The following is an 18877-nucleotide window of genomic DNA, read 5'->3' on the forward strand; positions in this document are numbered from 1 at the left end:
AGATGCTTAAATGCATTGAGTTGCTGCCATGTTATTGGCTGATTAAAAACAGGTGTACCTAATATAGTGGCCAGTGAACATACTGCAGTAAAAATGTGGTATTATCTTCAGTTTCACTCTCCATCTCATAAACAGAGCGGTAAAGACACACACAAACATACTGTGGTCACTTCCTTATTCTGCTCATCATCTAGCCATGCTTACGAGTTTATTTGAAGCATTTCCACTCATGCAGTATTCACACACACCCCTTGAACGCACAAGCACCCACGCTCCCACGAGACTCTACTGGAGTGAACAACTTTCTCTCAAGGGCAAATGCAGAAGTTTAGCAGAGCTAGACAGTGGCAGCATCAGTACTGAACAGTACAGGTGTGTGTGTGGCTCCACCAGGTGTGTGAGATGCAAGCTGTGAGTTTCTGTCAGCAGAAGAACTCTCCAGAATCTGCCTCCTGCTCCATGGGATTCCCTATTATCGCCAGAGACACAAATAGCCTTTGAATTGTGGGTAACAGGTGTCCGGAAGTCACAAACAAATTATTTGTACGTCTAGAGGAGAGCCGCACAGAACACACTGTTTGTTTGGACAAAGCCTGCTGTCTCGCAACCTTTTTTGCGACTTTCATCAACAGCTGCCTCATCTTCACTAATGAGGCGTAATCTTAATAGCGTGACACCCCCTATGAGACGGGCACTGTGCCATTCTGACGGGCTGACATGGGTGGAAGGTGTCACTGGCTTAACGAGGGGCGTAAATCTGACACAGCGGGAGCAAAAAAGGTGCTTTATCGGCCCGTGGCGAGACACACACTCTTTCATAGAAGAGGAATCGAGAGACAAAGAGAAGGAAAGTTTAACTACTGCCTGCAGTGAAAGAGCCTCTTGTGTTTGGGCTCGCGTCTCACCCAGCTGCGGGGCCGTGACAGCTGTAAACGCAACGAGACACCTGTGGTGCCCACCTGCATGTAAATTCAGCCTTGATTTATGGCGTGTAGATACGATAAGTTATGATTCTGGTAGTAGCGTGAAAGTTAAGTCTCAGACAGTTTCAGGTGAGTGAATCCCACCCATGGATCACCGGCGTCTGACCAAACCGTTACTGCACAGATTCCCGAAGTATAAGCCACAGTCCTTAAAATCTAAATCAGTCATTGAATAGAAATTATTATTATTTTAAAAAAATAATTTTTTTAGTAACATTTTATAAAATTATGTCATTTATTATTGGTTAATATTTATTAATTTTTTATTTTAAAATGTATTTTTTTATATTTATTAAAAACAATATTAATCTTGGCAGGTAATTCACAGCACAAACATATATTTGTGTATAAGTTTATAGATTAAAATCCAATATAGATTTTTATTTTTTGCAAGTAAATTATATATACGAGCAGAACAACACTACTATTCAAGTGTTTGGGTAAATTAAGTCTCTTGTGCTGTCCAATGTTGCATTTATTTTATACAAAATACAGTAAAGAAGAAAAATGTCTTATTATTAATTTTGAAAATACTGAAAGTGCTGCTTAATATTTTTATGGAAACGGTGGTCTTTTTTAACGCAAAAGTTCACATTATAAAAGTCTTTACTGTTGTTTTGAATTAATTGAATTCTTGCTGAATTTTATTTTTTGTTTTTATGTTATTATTTTTTATATTTAAATTTGAGTCGTATGGGACACGGTAACACACATCCCTCTCACAATATATTGCTTTACAGATTTATCGTTGGGTCCCCCGATCGTGCTGGTCACTAATAGGAAGAAGTCTGTTTTAATGTTATGATCAAGGCTCTGGACTCTGAACATAACTTGTCTTTCTATAACAAACTATAAAATATTTTCTATAAAAGCGTTAATGTCCTGGCAGTGACAAATTGCTCGTTTTATATTTAATTTAATTACGTTAATGTTATAAGTTGAGATTTAGGGTACAATAAATATTTTATCTGCTGCTATGTAAAAGCAGAGGTGTCAAGTAACGAAGTACAAATACTTCGTTACTGTACTTAAGTATAAATTTGGGGTATCTATACTTTACTTGAGTAATTATTTTTCAGCCGACTTTTTACTTCTACTCCTTACATTTTCACGCAAGTATCTGTACTTTCTACTCCTTACATTTTAAAAATAGCTTCGTTACTGCTATTTCATTTCGGCTTGTTTTCATTCTGCCTTGTCATCATTCAAAAAAAAAAAAAAAAAAAAAAAAAAAAACTATCCAGCTAAACTATCCTAACTAAATTGCGCCATTCGGATGGAGTGAATTTGATTGTGGTTGGATGAGAAGTATAAACGGATACCATTCCGACACCCTATTGGTTTGTACGCGATCCATCGCACCTGCACAGGACACAGATCACATCACACTCCAGCAAGGACAAAGCCAGTGTTGGGTTCGTTTGTCAAAAAATATATTTCTTAAAAGTAGGGTTGGGTATGGAACCAGTATCCAATCGCCTCAGAGTCAGTCTGCTTAAATTTAATATGAAACCGGCGTCAGACCGTTCTCCTCCCCGTCTTTCAGCGCGCTCTTCAATCCGCAGACCATGGCGGAGCAGCGCGAGCTCAAACAGAGACAGAGGACACAAGGTGTGTGTTTATCTATAGATTGTTAGAATATCTGTATCTGTGCAGTTCTTTGTCATAAATACAGTTTACAAAAGGACACGAAGAAGCAGTCGCTTTCTCATCTTCTGTAAAGTTTTCGATTGTCACCGCTCATCACAGCCGTTTCCTCCAGCGAAAATCTAGCCCTTAACACATATGAACGAACACATACTTTAATTTCACTTATTTAAATATACTTAATTTAATCATTACATTAATCATTACATTAATCATTACATACTTTATACATACACTAGCTACTGTGCAAAAGTCTTAGGCACGTTAATATTTTCACTTAAAAGAATGGTGTTCAGCCAGTTATTTATATATTTTGCTGTAGTGTGTCAGTAGAAATTATCAGTTTACATTTCCAAACATTCATTTTGCCGTTGTCAAACTGCTTGTGCATTCAAAATCGCACTAGATTATTATAAAAATTAATGGCAAACTGATATTACTCTACTGACACACTACAGCAAAAGATATAAATAACTGGCTTAAACCCCTTTTTTGGGGTGAAAATAATTTTTTTTTCTTTTCCATAAGACTTTTGCACAGTACTGTATTTTAAAAACGACATTGTTTCTACTTTATAAAGAATGAGCATACAGTAATTCACAGAACTGATTAAAGACAGTGAAAGACAGAACTCATCTTAACTAAATATCAGAGTGAGTGACAGAGATACAGTAGAAACATTATGTGTGCTTTTGTATTAAATAATGACCCAGATTGTGAAATACATTTATTAGCCTTAGAGTAAGGAAAGCACAACTTGGGAAATGAGAGCATCCAAGGTGAAAGCTATGGATTTATTTTAAATATTTGTAATGTTCTTTAAAGTTATCCATAGTTTTTTTTGAGGTTCTTTTTTTTAAAGTATCGGTTCAGGCACCGTTTAGGCACCGGTACCATTTTAAAATTATCGAAAAGGCACTGGACCCAACTTAAAAGTTATTTTTTTTCACTGGCTCATTTACCAAATGTGCGCTTTCTCTTCCTCCTCCACAAATAAAGCTACTGTAGGTAGTTCGGTAACGAGACGTTTTAATAAATTATCGTTTGCGATTGATGACGCAATTGACAATGTTGTGATAATTAGGCTTTACCAACTTTGTAACTCGTTACCCCCCGAACACAGGACATAACAGACGTATGTAATGAATACAAGAAGCTATCAATCAAGAAGGTATCAGGATTATGAGTTATTTTTAGTTTTTGATTACTCACTTGGATTAATCATTCATTTTGACAGCACTATAATGTTTATTGTATATAGACAACCACACAAGTGTAATTGTTACTAAGCCTGCACCAATGTTCTTGTCCATTGCCCTCGCAGATTCCTGCAGCTAAGCTTGGATGTACATTTACATTCCATTAAAGGTTATTGATGACAGGCTTCTGAAGTTTGACTTTTTGCACCAATACAATAATTAGAGTAGTCATTCAACTAGTCAACTAGTCAACTAGTCATCATATCTCTAGATCTTTAATGTATTTGCATTGTACTAAAATGTGTTCATTTTCAATGGTCATATATGCGGCTGAAACAGGTAGCCTAATGGATCCCAAATTTTTCAACATGAACATTTTAATATAACATTATAGTCATTATAGTCTTTAGAAAAATTAGTTTTTGAGGAGGTGGGGTAGTGCACAATAGGCTCCTGTGGCATGGCCCAAGCTTTTGTTCTTAATGGCATTTTTTCCCTTACATTACTTTTACTTTTATACTTTAAGTAGTTTTTTAAACCAGCAGTTTTACACTTTTACTTGAGTAAAAAGCTTGAGTTGATACTTCAACTTTTACAAAAGTCTTTTTAAACCCTAGTATCTATACTTCTACTTGAGTAATGAATGCCAATACTTTTGACACCACTGTGTAAAAGGAACACTGCTGTAAAAAGCAGTACCTTACTTGTTACAGCACCTTACTTGTTAAAGTGTTTGCAAACCACATAGTCATAATGCAGTAGGCCAACTTTTAAATGAAAAAAGTGCAAAATACACTACTTTTGAACGCATTATTAGTTTAGTGCATAACAATGTGATTAATTGCGATTAATCGCATACAATGATGTGATTAACCGTGATTTAAAACAATTTAATCATTGCCCAATTTAATCATATATTTATACTGACCCCAAACATTTGAATAGTAGGGTATATTTTATGTTTGTCAAATAATCAGGACTTTTTTTGGCCTTGTTGAAAAAAAAATATTTCATCCATATATTTATACAAACACAAGTATATTTCAATATTGTCTGTTTTAGTTCAATCACACCTCTAAACTACTCATAAAAATGCTTTTTATGTCCATTTCTTTCTGTTTAAGTGGATTTGAAGAGATCTAGAAGAGACGTCAGAAGTCTGGTTATGTGAGAATATAGGTGAATTTTAAGGGGGGTTGAGGAGAAATAGAGGCTCTCTGAAAGTGGCCTCCCGCCGACTGGGGAGATGAATCCAGGAAATGGGGGTCAAAAGCATGTGAACCATGAGTGACTGCGGGATGATGCAGCGGTCATTGATATGCACGTCTCTGCTGGTATTTGTGGTGAGGGTTTGGAATGAGGCGAGAGCAGATGATCCAGCCCTCGACTGATGCAGTATTTATAAGTCAGAGCCTCCCCCAAATGAGCATTTGGACAAAGAGGAAGCACTCGCTCTCTCTTTTTCTCTCTCTTCCACTGCGAGCGCTATTTATCTTGCTGGTCTCTGATAAATGGTGGATGTGTATGTTGCTCATTCATTGGTGTAGCTCTCGTTGTCTCGCTGTGTCAGCCTTTTCTCCTGCTCCACCACAGCGCTCTCTAAACTATTCATGAAGTGCTCGTCAAACACCGTTAAATCTAGATAAACCCTTAAGGAAAAGGTTTGTGTGTTGACAGCTGCGGCAAATTTGGGATGCCAGGTTTCCAGCGCTAAATTGTGAATGTCTATCGGTTCGCCTGAGGAGAAGATGCAGTGATGTCCAGAGTTTTGCTTGACAGCTGGTTGTAGCATATGAGAAATATGTATCATTGTTGTATCGGAGGGATTTGTTTTGGGATAGAAGAGATTCGTTTGGATGTGCTCCGTCTTAGAGACACATGTCACCCTAAAGCTCCTGTTTATCCTCGTCAGCTGTTCATCTGATGGTCCCGTTTCCCAGACGCACACTGATCTGGCCCAGTCAATTCTGAGTATGCAAACACACTCACAATCAACTCCTATCATTTCTTGAGAACTTTCGGTAGCACTTTATTGTACAGTCCTGTTCCTCATGTACATACTATGTACTTATTATAGTAATTACAATAACTATGTAATAACTAGGTACTAACCCTAAACCTAACCCTACCCCATGTAGTTACCTTGTATTACCAGAACTTCTTCTCTTAGATAAATACACTGTAGGTACACTGTTAGTACACATACTGTAAAATAAAGTGCAACCAAACTTTCTTTTTTTCTTATGTAGTTTTGTGCATGTTTATGGTGTGTCATAAAATCCAGCAATGTTTCTACCAGTCCACTGACATATTGAAATTTGTAAAAGCAATTAAGTTAATGAATAATAATAGAAAGTAAAATCTGGTATGAAAAAAGAAAGAAAAAAAAACTGGATGATGGCGGGGCATCATATGAGGTGTTTTAGTGTGTGTGTGTGTGTGTATTGTTGACCGTACAGTATGGGTCAATGGGCTGCAGTGATGGAACAGTACTCCCCCCATCCATGTCTCCACATGACTGAACAAGAGCTGATCCATTCCCATTTATTGATAGGAATAATATGAGACACAAGAAAGACTAAATCCACAAAGACTACCTCCTCTCTCTCTCTTTCTCTTTCTCGCTCCGATTTTCTATTTATTTTGCCCTCTCTCACTGGAGAACCATGAGTGTCAAGAGGATGGACAGAAAGAATATTAAAAGAGTATTATGAAGAAGAGTGGAAAGTACATACAGTGGCCCCAAAAGTATTCAGACACTTAAACATGTCTGAATGTCACTGCTTTAGATTTCTCCAGGTACTATAAGTCTCCATTCTTAAATATAATGCCCATTTTCGCAATTCAGTAATGAACAAAATGAAATCCCATCCTATTTTATTCCCCTCGTTGAATAGCTTTCACTAAAATGTGTCACATTACAGAAGTAAAATGGCCTGTGAATGCTGTTTTGTGTTGACTTTAAGTGTCTGAATCCATTTTGAGGCTTCGTACAATCTGCATTTCACAACACATATATACTGGGAGGCAGCCACCATGAGAGAGAGGGAGTTGAGAGGGATAAAACAAAAAAATAAAAATAAATAAAAATATCCAACGTCTCTCATATCATTTCAAAAGATGAATCTAATCTCACTGCAATCAGCTCCCTTGCTCTACCGCCTGTCTCTCGCATGATCGTCAGCAGCAGTCTCTTGGCACGCTCCCATCGCCTCCCCACAGGCCACGGACGCTTCGCTTTGCGGTTATTAACCTGAACAGTGGGCGCATCTGAGTCTAGGTTAATAAGCTGCTGTCTTCACCCTCACTCTTTGTCGGGAGAACAATGTTGTCAAGCCTCCAGAAATTGGCAATTTACAACAGAGATGGAAATGGAAGGCAAGGTACTCTTCTGTGGAATGCTTTTTATAGCCAGGCCCACTCACGGTGCATTGCTCTCCCACAGCCTTTTAATGATGGATATGAAATTACAGAGGTGTGAGACTGAGATGAGATGGGAATGAGAATGGACGGAGACAAGGCGAATGGTTTTTTAATAGGGATGAAGCAGCAGCGAGTGTACTGTACTTTAATTAGACCGGGTTTAAAATGGGTCTGAGCCGGATAAAAAAGCTAGATATAGGTGTTGGCGCCAACTGGCAAAGACAAGTCTTGAGAAACGTCATGGTAATGATGGCTGTTTTGACATATAATGCATTATAAATGTTGCTGATACACAGTAAGCAAGTAATTAAATAGGTGAAGTGTGTGTGTGTGTGTGTGTGTGTGTGTGTGTGCGTGTGTGTGTGTGTGTGTGTGTGTGTGTGTGAACCTGGACCACAAAACCAGTTATAAGTATCACAGGTATATTTGTAGCAACAACCAAAATACATTGTATGGGTCAAAATTATTGATTATTCTTTTATACCAAAAATCATTAGGAAATTAGGTAAAGATCATGTTCCATGAAGATATTTTGTACATTTCCTACCGTAAATATATCAAAACTTCATTTGTGTTTAGTAATATGCATTGCTAAGAACTTCATTTGGACAACTTTAAAGGTGATTTTCTGAGTATTTCGATTTTTTTGCACTCTCAGATTCCAGATTTTTAAATAGTTGTTTAAAAGAATTGACCCTTATGACTGGTTTTGTGGTCCAGGGTCATTTATATATATGCAAAAGTCTTAAAGTTTTACCAACAACAACAAAAAAAAGGTTGTAAAATGATAGTTCACCTAAATTAGTAACGCTTGTGTCGTTCCAAACCCAAAAGATCTTTGTTCATCTTCGGAACACAAATATATTTTTTCTGACCCTCCTTAGACAGCAACACAACTTCCACATTCAAGGTCCAGAAAGGTAGAAAGGACATAGTTAAAATAGTCCATTTGACATCAGTGTTTCAAGCGTAATTTTATGAAGCTACAAGAATACTTTTTTTTGCACAAAGGAAACAAAAATAAAGACTTTATTTATAAGGTATGGTAATTGCATTGTTGTCTATGGAGGGTTAGAAAGCTCTTCGATTTCATCAAAAATAAAGTGATTGTCAAAGTGATTGTAATGGCTATTTCCTATAATTTATCACAAAACTGTGAAAGAAACGATAATCGAAAAAGGATTATTGTTTCAAGTGGTGTATTATATCTCTGACCCCTAACTCGGCGGTTCAGCTGGGAAGTACTTGATTGAGCTGTTTGAAGCATGTGTTGGTTTTGATTGATTTTTGAAAGCACGTCTCTCCTTGCTCCAGCACGCAGCACAAGGACACAACTCCGTCAGGACACAGTGAGGAAACTACCACTATAACAACAGAGTGGAGATCTGCTGCTCCTCAAAGATGCCGTGCTTCATGCGCTGCCTTTTTGTAATACCCTGCGGTCTGCCGAAAATTAATTTGACTCCCTGTGGGTGTGGAGTTGGCTGAGAGATTGAGGAGGGAAGGAAGGAGGTTGAAGCGTCCTATGTATGTGGAATCATGGACAGGTAGCAGCCCCTTCCCCTGACAAACACAGATAGTCCACAATCTAATGCTGATGTATTCATGAGTCCTGCACCTCCAATAACTTAATTAATCCAGTGTAGCAGCCCGCTGCTTACTGTCCCTTCCACGGCAGATAACACACAGGACACCATGCAGGAAAACACATCATGTGTCTTCTTCGCTCTCTCTCTTATCTCATGGTTCTGTGCAAGAATGTGTGGCGAGATGGTGGAAATGTTCTAGGTCTCACATACAACAATTGCAGTAGTCTCAATTCTGTGATATATCTGTGAGAAACATTTTGTTTAACCTAATAGATCTGGAATTAGGAACTGTTGTTCCTTAATAATTTTGGTTCCATTGAAAGTTTCTTGTGTAGAAGAATTTTTATAGGTTTGCTCTATTTTTTTATATATATTTTTTTGCTTTCTTTTAAGACTTCAAGCATATTTTTAAGGATAAAACTAGACAATCTATCTATCTATCTATCTATCTATCTATTAGGGGTGTAAAGGTATGCAAAAATCACGGTTTGGTACGTACCTCGGTTTTAAAGTCACGGTTCGGTTCATTTTTTGGTACAATAAGGGAAAGAAATGCAAACATTAAACTCCAGGTTGTTTATTACTATAAACTTTTGTTTAACAATTTGTTTAAAAAAAAATGTAAATACTTTTTTTAATAATATATATATATATATATATATATATATATATATATATATATATATATATATATATATATATATATATATATATATTTTATTTTATTATTATTTTTTTTTTAAGCTGCGTTTGAATTACAATCATTTTTTCCCTAGTTGTAGTGATGTTCACCCTCGCGTGTTGCCTTTTGAAAACATTAGGCCGGTGACACACTGGCATATTGCACCTGTCAAACATAGTCTATTTTGCCGTCAATACTGTTGATGGTGTCCTTTATCAGTAGGCTTTATATTTATGCTCAACATGAAGTATAGATATTGTTGTCGTGAAGACAAGATCCTGGTCTGTCGGCGATCTCCCTCTATGTCACCTACAGCAGCAGCAGCAGTGTAAAGACACAGAAAACGCGAAGAAGCCGTCACGCAACTGACACGCAGCCAGGCTTAGAATCAGCTGCAGGGCGGGATTTGCACTGAATGCGGAGATTTCCGCCATTTAATATGTTCATTTGGAAACACGAAAATGTACCTATGTTCCGCACACAAAATATTGCATTCGGTCATTCGGTACACACGTGCACCATACCGAAAACCCTGTACCGAAACGGTCCGGTACGAATACACATACCGTTACACCCTCACTATCTATCTATCTGTCCCTCCGTCCGTCCGTCTGTCCATCTTTCTGTCTTTCGGTCTATCTGTATGTCTTTTTGTCGGTCTGTCTTTCTGTCTGTCTGTCTATCATTTTGATTGTTCCATCTATAAGTCCATCCATCCATTATTCTATGTATTGTTTGCTCTATTTTTCCATCCATTGTTTGTTCCATCCATCCATTGTTCATTCATTTGTTTTATCTGTCTATCCATCCATCATTCTATGTATTAATCATTCTATCTATCATTCCATATATCCGTTGTTCTATCCACCCATTCATTCATCCCACCTTCATCCATCCATCCATAGTTCTATATTCCGTTTGTTCTATCTCTCCATCCATCCATTGTTCATTTGTTTGTTTGTTTGTTTTATGTCTACAGTATCTATCATTCTATCTATTGATTGTTCTTCCAGTTCCAATTCGACTTCCTGTGTTTTGCAGGCAACTCAGTTTAAGTTCAAAATTTTGCAACAGCAAAGCAGCTCTAATGCAGCCTTGATTTACATAGAACCGAATCCTAAAGGTTTAATTGGCTTCTTTTGCTCCCCCCCCACCACCCTCCCCCTCTCTGGAAAAGCAAATCTTGTTTACATCAGTGTTGGACATTTTTTTATTATTATTTTTTTTATTATTATTATTTTGTGTCATGTAGTATATTGGAACCCGAGGGCAAAGAAAACAGTTTAAAAACATCTCCAACATACTCAGCGTAATGTTTCTAGTAATGATTTAATTAGGTTTAATAGCTTCCGTGGCTTTACCCTTTTCACACTCATCCGTTTAACACAATGCCGAAGCCTCAACGCGATTTTCCCTGAGGGCCGAAACTCAGTGCCGTCTTTCCATTACTGTTCACACCACAGCTCCAAATGCCACCACCATTGATAACCCCCTACCCCCAGAGGGAAAGCCTGAAAACGAGATGATCGGGAAGCCCATCGTATGCTGCAACTCTTATATGCAATTATTCATCCATGAATGCTCTGGCCTTTCCATGCCCTTTGGAAAACTCACCCTGACCAAATGCTCGCTAGGGTTGCTCGGTCTGGGGGCGTTGTGCATTTTAAGGTTAGTGCTTGTTGCCTGTGGTCGCCTTATTGATCCCGGGCAGCCTGGTGCTCTCTGCTTTTTGGAGATAAGGCAACAGACTCGACCCCCTCCTTATCCCACTGGCCCCGCCAGACTTACAAACACAAACACCCAATTTCTAATCCACTTGTGGGCTGCTGAAGACAGACAGGCCTTTATTTATAGCCTTTCAAGCCGTCGTTAGGGTCCGCCGTTCCGATAAGCCATGTAGGGACATCAGTTTTCTTGTTTGGAGGCAATCAGATGTAGACGAAGCCCTCCACCCGTCACTGTCCCGAACCCCGTCTGTCTTAGCCAACCGAAGAAGAAGGAGACAAACAGACCGAATCGCCAGGTGTGGATGGGATCAGTGTTCTGTAATGCTGCTGAGCATGACAAAAGGATCAAATTCATGTCTGATACGGTGCGATAGGATATAGTGGAGACTACAGATGTACAGTAGTGCCACGAATCACTCTTGGTTCCAAATGTTTACAGTAAACATGAATTTTGAAATTGACCCTGAATGTGAGCTGGATCAATTTTTTATATAACTGCAGTGTTGGGAAGGTTACTTTGGAAATGTAATTGGTTACAGAATACAATTAACCCTATTTAACATTTAAACAACAAAAACATGTAAAGCAGGGTTAACCTCACAGCAGGACTCAACACTGAATACTGTCAGGCTTTTGAAATGCTTGAATTAAGATTATACCAATTTATTTTATATATCATATGAAATCATATTTATATATGATACTGTTTTTTTTAATCAAATCTTTGCATTTTTGCATGTTTCCTCAGTTCAAACTGAATCCAAATTCAGGCATGAAGTTGGTTTTTAAACCAGATTCCTGGTTCAGTTCTGAATCTGCCACAGCTTTGCTTCACTGCCATCAGTGGCTGCGATTAGCAATGCATCTCGATAAGACGCTTGAACACTGATGGAACCTTCTCTCCAGAAACACCCTCAGATGGCAGAAATCAAATTCTGTTCAATCAGACCCACAATTACATTAGATCCCATCCGATAGCAGCGCACCGATGGTGCATGTGCTCATCCGCATGTGTTTTTGTGTTCATGTGTGCCGCAGTCCTGTCACCATGGTAATGAGGTGATTGATTGATGAGTGTGATTGCTGACATTGAGGGGTGGGCAGGTGGGAGAATTCATGGGGGGTGATTTGTTACCGCCTGCCACCTCTGTTATCGCTTATTAAATCAACAGGCAAGGTGAGGAGATATGAAAACAGGCGGAGAGAGGCAGCACTCCTGCAAGGATAAACAGCTCAGCTTCTGTGCCATATGGAATTCCAGTCCTTTAGGTGGCTAAATGCCAGCGTTACTGTACACACACCAGGAGCCTCTGTCTGTTAACAGATATATCAGATGCTCTGGTGGTCGAGTCAAACATTGTGATGTTCGGATAAGATGTGACTGGAGTCTATTTGTGTATGTGCATGTGTAATGCAAAGGTTGCACTACTTTATTGTATTTATGGGATTTTATTAATGTAGGTTTACTTTTTACCTATGTTTGGCTATGTATACTGTACCTTTCTAAGCAAACTAATTCCAAATTTAGTTGTATCATCCATAAATAAAACAAAAATAGTATTATTCATGCTAGCACTAAAAGTTATTATATATATATATATATATATATATATATATATATATATATATATATATATATATATATATATATATATATATATATATATATATATATATATATATACACAGTATGCTTGGGTTTGTGAAGATATTCTTACAGAAATTGTATTTATAATACCATGTTAAAATAATCATATTAAGTTTAATTAATTATATCAGTGTTGTTGTTTTTTTTTTTTTTTTTTTTTTTTTTTATCTCTCTACCAGGATTAAGTAAATATTATTTGTTGATGACTTCAGGTAGGTTAAAAGGCCAATAAATTAATTGGGATGCCAAGACCTAAGACATGTTAACAAAAAAGTTGGATAAAAATAGAAAATGCTCATTTTCAAAATACATTCAAGATCAGAGTTGAATGGAAATTACATTGAATTGCTTGTAAGTATTGTACTATACCACTAACAGAATTTAATGGCATACTATTTTGGAACAAAAGGCACTATACCGTTTAATCTACACATTGTTTAGTAAGCAGTATTTGTTCATGTTCACAACTTTGTATTCTACTTCAGCTAAAAATAAATAAATAAAAATACAAATACATGCATATTTATATCCGAGAGGTGAGGTGAAAACTAATGAAATTGAGTTATTTTTCAAAAGGGTAGCATTTTACTGTTGTAATCACTTATCATTGAATAATATGTTTGTTTGTTTTTTTACTAATTATTTATTTTGTAAAAAATTGTTTGTATTCTTGAGTATTTCAGTATTTCTTTGCATTGTCTGCGTCATTTGCTAGCTGCTGCACCATGGCACTGATACCTGCACATTTCCATCCGTTTATAATCTGTTTTCACAGGAGATCACTTGCGCACATGTTGGAACATCCTAAATTTTGCTTATTCATAACTGAAGCCTCGTGTCATGCTTTTTGCGTCTATCGTTGTAATTGCGACACTACTTCCATAGTGTCTTTCAAGTACAAACAAGGTTTTAACAGAAAGCCCGCACACAACCACAGCACAGGCGCTTTATTTATGTGTAAAATGAGCAGAATAAAATGAATAATTTAGAAACCTGTGGCGAGAAGACACTTTCTAACTCTCCTGAACATTTCCCAGGTTGCTAGAGGAAAATCGAACATGTTGCCAGAACATGCAGCTGTGCAATTTCGCCCTTTTGATATTGTATTATAATTGGTGCCTTTAAAAAAATACAACTGCTGTGAATTAGGGTGGCCCGCAAAGTTATTCCCTGATTGCATTATAATATCCTTCTAAAACACGTCAGCACTCAAGTGCGACTACTGGAGATTTGATGTATTATGAATACATTCTAAAGCATTACAATCCCATTTATTATTCATTATACAGATATCTAAAGCCCCGCTGAAGTCCTACAACGGTCATATCGACTGCCTGTGTTTAATCAAACATACGCCGCCCTTTGAATAAGACAGTATTACCAACTCGCATCCTTTTAAGAACATTTCTTCCCTGCCCATATTTTCCATTTCTGTCTGGTACATTAAGTCGCTGAAACAGAAGAAGCGTCCTGTCATCCGAGTGTGATAACAGAAGGGTTAGCTTTCCTTTTGCCCTGCTCTCCATGTATAAATATGTATAATTCTGATAAGATTAATTGGATCGCCTAAGTACACAGAGAAGGAGAGAGGAGAGATAAAGAGGACACAGAACAGAGCTCTTGTTCCGGCTGCTTTTCGGAAATGTGCTCTGGGCCCACCTCACATTCCCCTGCTGAAGTGCTTCATTTTTTTTTCACTAGAACAAACTGTCTTCAATTAAAAAAAGAAATGGCTCACCCAAAGGTCCCGAGGAAAAGAAGCCGAGCAAATGGCTTGAACACACTGGCGATAAATAGTCCTGTTAAAATATTAAGCATTCTGAGAAGTGTTCGATACAAAATGCTCACCTGTGTCTTAATGGGAAAACATATTTTTTGAGTTTCCACCGCTGAGAGAAATTATAATCACTCACTGTGTGGGGGAGTCTATTGGAAGAATGCTCCCATCATATTTCACAACAAAAGAAAAAGAAAAAAATAAATCTAAATAAATTAATGAATACAAGGAAAAACAGGAAATTATATAATGTTTAACTACATACATATATTTGTATATGTTGAGTCTTCGTCATTGTTTAATTACTAATGTGTGTGTGTGTGTGTGTGTGTCTTCAGTAGCACAGGTATATTTGTAGCAATAGCCAAAATATGCATTATTATTCATATTATTATTTTTATCATTATTCATACTCCATATTTGTTGAATCTTAGTCCTTGTACAGGAAATGCAGTGTGAATTCTGACTTATTCTGCTTTCTTATTCTGATTTTATGAATAAAAATTGTCAATAAGTCCCAAACTAACTAAGAAAAAACTAAAAAAAAATTCTGATGGTTTCTGAGGCTACACGGCATGGCATGTGCTGCCAGGGCACTTCTGCTACCCCCATTTGTTTTTGCAAACGGCACCCAGGAAACATTCCCATGGCATCGGTCGTCACCGCTGAAAAATGAGCACAACCAGCCAATGCACATGACAGAACCTATAAACAGTCATCGAACCAATTCCCATTAAATACAGTCCCAAGACCGATTGTTTGTGTGTCAAACCAAGAAGTGGGCAGAGAAGAATTCTCTACAAATGCAGAGCTGGCAATAAACCTCCAGAATAAATAGGAATGGACGGGCCACATAAAGGGCCTCAATGGGATATTAATCCTGCTGCTGCTGCGGTCTGGAAGGCACTCCGTCAAGCTAACGTGTTTTACTCCGTCTACGGTACGGTTATGATAATAATGAGCTGTAGGTTCCTCACATCAGCTCTGAGCGATAGAGTCTCGAGTCATTGGTGTGTTAAAGTGTTTTATTATTACTGGAATTATGAATTATTTGGGGGGAAATTCTTTCTGCACTCATGAGTTTATAAATTGAAGGAGGTTGGTTTACTCTGAATGCTCTATGCTGTAAAATATTCTGTGCCAATAACTAAAGAAAATGTGGCAGTTATTTGCAAGATACATACTTTTTGTATTTTTTTTGTGTGTAATATATATATATATATATATATTATGCTGTATATATATATATATATATATATATATATATATATATATATATATATATATATATATATGCTTAAAGAATAAACTTTTTTTACAAAATAGTGTCTTTTAATCATTTTTTTTTTGCCTTTTAATTATATATAAATGCAGAATAAAGGGTTTATATATATATATATATATATATATATATATATATATATATATATATATATATATATATATATATATATAATTTATATATATATATATATATATATATATATATATATATATATATATATATATATATATATATATATAATTTTTTTTTTTTTTTCATTCCCAGTTCTGTTTTTATATATATATATAATTTTTTTAAAGTTAATACTGTGTAGTTAAAGAGCCATCTTAGAAATCAGTCAGTTCTTTATATATTTTTTTATATTTGTATTATGTTTCATTTAGTTTTACTCTCCCGTATATTTCACCTTATTTGTTAAAAAAAAAGAAAACAGTCACTAGTAAAGTATGTGTTTTTGTGTGTGTGTGTGTGTGTGTGTGTGTGTGTGTGTGTGTGCTAAAACAAATCCATCTAAACTCTCCCTTTTTCTCTGTCTCAGGCCGCAAAATGGGTCTATGATCCTCTACAACAGGAAGAAGGTGAAGTACAGAAAGGATGGCTACTGCTGGAAGAAGAGGAAAGATGGGAAAACCACGCGGGAGGATCACATGAAGCTCAAAGTGCAGGGAGTCGAGGTGAGAGGCTGTTTGCTATTAGTAACTTGATACTATCACCAGCTCTCCAGAAAAACCTCACAGACTGTCAAACCATGAGGTTTTTGTGTGCATCGGGCTTTAGTGTCATCAGACTGGTTGGAAGTACAGTGATTGTTCCTGAGCCTAAATTGAGGAGAAAACTGGTGTCTGTTTTTTTCACAAATCCTTTGATGGTGCTTCCATCACGTTAACTTGTATAAGCTCGAATGTGTTTGTGAGTGTATGTCCATTGCACATGACCTTTCTAAGAAATGAACCCCCCCTCGCGTCCCTGTGCGGATGACTCTAATGTGTCAGCTCAGGCGTGGCCCCTTTAAATGAAGAACCGTAATGAAGCATGTCTCCGGTCCCTGCGTTCCTGCTCACTGCCTCTAATGAAGAGAAATGTCAGCACATTGGCGATTTAGCGGCATGATAGAACGAACGCATGGATGAGTGCAGGCCTCGCCAGTATCCTCTGATGCTCTACCTATCGAGTCGTTCACCTGAGCCACATGCCTTGATCTAACTGAGCTTTATGAGGCCAGTTAAAGACAGAGACAATATTCAGCGTAATACATTGCTGGCATGTGTAGCCTTTACAGGGATAGATTATGCAAAGATTACAGTTCAATCACTGTTTATTAGCAATTATGTCATTCCAAACCCTTGTGGCTACTACTTCTTCTATGAAACACAAATCATAATGTTCCAACCTGCGTGTTTTTTTTTTTTTTTTTTTCCTATAGCTACTGCTGATGTTAATAGCAACTGGGGCTGTCAAAGTCAAAAATGACAACAACAAAAAAAAAGTAGCAGAAAAGTATCATAAATCTTGTTCATGTCCCACGTTTGTTATATTTTGAGTCTTTTAACATCTTCTCAACTGATTATGATATTCAGTATATTCAGATATGATGTTTGCTTTAACATGCCAAGCTTGAATATGTGCAGATGACATTAATAGAGTCTCTATACAGCAGTATGGACTACTTAGTCGTAGAAACGGCTCACAAGAGTCATTTGTTTAAATGCTCGTACAAACAAATTGCTCTTATGAGTTGGTTCTTTAAAATAAACATTAAAAAAAAGTAAGAGTTCTTTTTGGTACTTATTTTGTCTGTTTTGGAGCTTGAATGCCCCTGGTCACTTTATACTTTTTTTTTTGTATTGAACAGAGCAGCATGAATTGAACCTGCTCACAAGAGTCGTTTGCTTTTAATAAACTCGTCAAAATGGTTCAGTGATTCACTGAAGGTTTCAGCTCATGAGTCCCTTGTTTGAATGCTTATACAAAGAAATGGCCGTCGTTAGTTCTTTCAATGAGTCATTCGAAACAAGTTGTATCAGTTACTTTTATGGTCCATTTTTTGAGCTTTAAATGCCCTTGCTCACTATATACTTTAGTTGTATTGCACAGAGCAGCACCTTTCTAAATGTTTGCAATGACATAATGATCCATTTTAAATGAGTAGTACTTTAAAAATGTAATTTCTAGGCAGATATAATGCTTCTAAAATACAAATTAAATACGAGCTGGTTCTTTTAATGAAGCCGTCAAAATGATTCACTGATTCATTAACAGAACCAACTCATAGGAGTCAATTGTTCACCTTTTTTATACAAACAAATGACTCTTACGGGCCGGTTCTTTTAATGAGTCAGTCCACAAGAGGCAGTGAGATGCAAAAGAGTCAAAAGCTTCAAGAAATCAACTTGTTATAGTCATATATTTGAATGTTTGATCAAACAAATTGCTCTATAATAAGCAGATCAAAATAAGTTGTATGGGGTGCTTCAGTGGTGCCTTTTTGTCCATTTTGGAGCCTAATCTTCTCAGTGTATGTTTTTGTTGTTTGGAAAAGAACAGTGAGAAAATATCCTCACGTCAGCTCAAACATTTACGGAAATAAGTAAATGAAGACAGAAAGATCTTTTAAGTGAATGTAATTTCCAGCAGATGTAATGCTTGTATAACACAATTCTACCATTTAGTACCACACAAACTGAGGAAATGTGACAGGCATGAAATGTGTATTTGTCCATCTGTGAAAAGCATTATGTGTGGTGCCGATGGCGGACTCCACCATAGAACATCTCCAGGGGCATTTTTCAATGCGGATCATTCCTCCAAATTTGTTTGACATGTTGAAAACAGTGTAGAAAATGGGTGGACAGCTGATGTTGAATCAATAGTCATACAAGATGTTTCTGTCTGGAGGGACGGTAGGTCTGAATGAACA

At 37.0% G+C, this 18877-nt stretch overlaps 1 protein-coding gene across 13 annotated transcripts in view; it reads left to right on the forward strand.

The window, feature by feature from the left end:
• The window catches only part of LOC113110868 (calmodulin binding transcription activator 1b), a 292263-nt gene that overhangs the window by 167373 nt on the left and 106013 nt on the right, over positions 1-18877 (forward strand). For all 13 annotated transcript variants that reach the window (XM_026275119.1, XM_026275114.1, XM_026275115.1 and 10 more), the window contains one exon: positions 16499-16634. In XM_026275119.1, the coding sequence (XP_026130904.1) occupies positions 16499-16634 (136 nt within the window). The remainder of the gene's footprint in view (positions 1-16498; positions 16635-18877) is intronic.

This window comes from Carassius auratus, chromosome 11, assembly GCF_003368295.1.
Source record: "Carassius auratus strain Wakin chromosome 11, ASM336829v1, whole genome shotgun sequence".
Taxonomy (NCBI): Eukaryota; Metazoa; Chordata; class Actinopteri; order Cypriniformes; family Cyprinidae; genus Carassius; species Carassius auratus.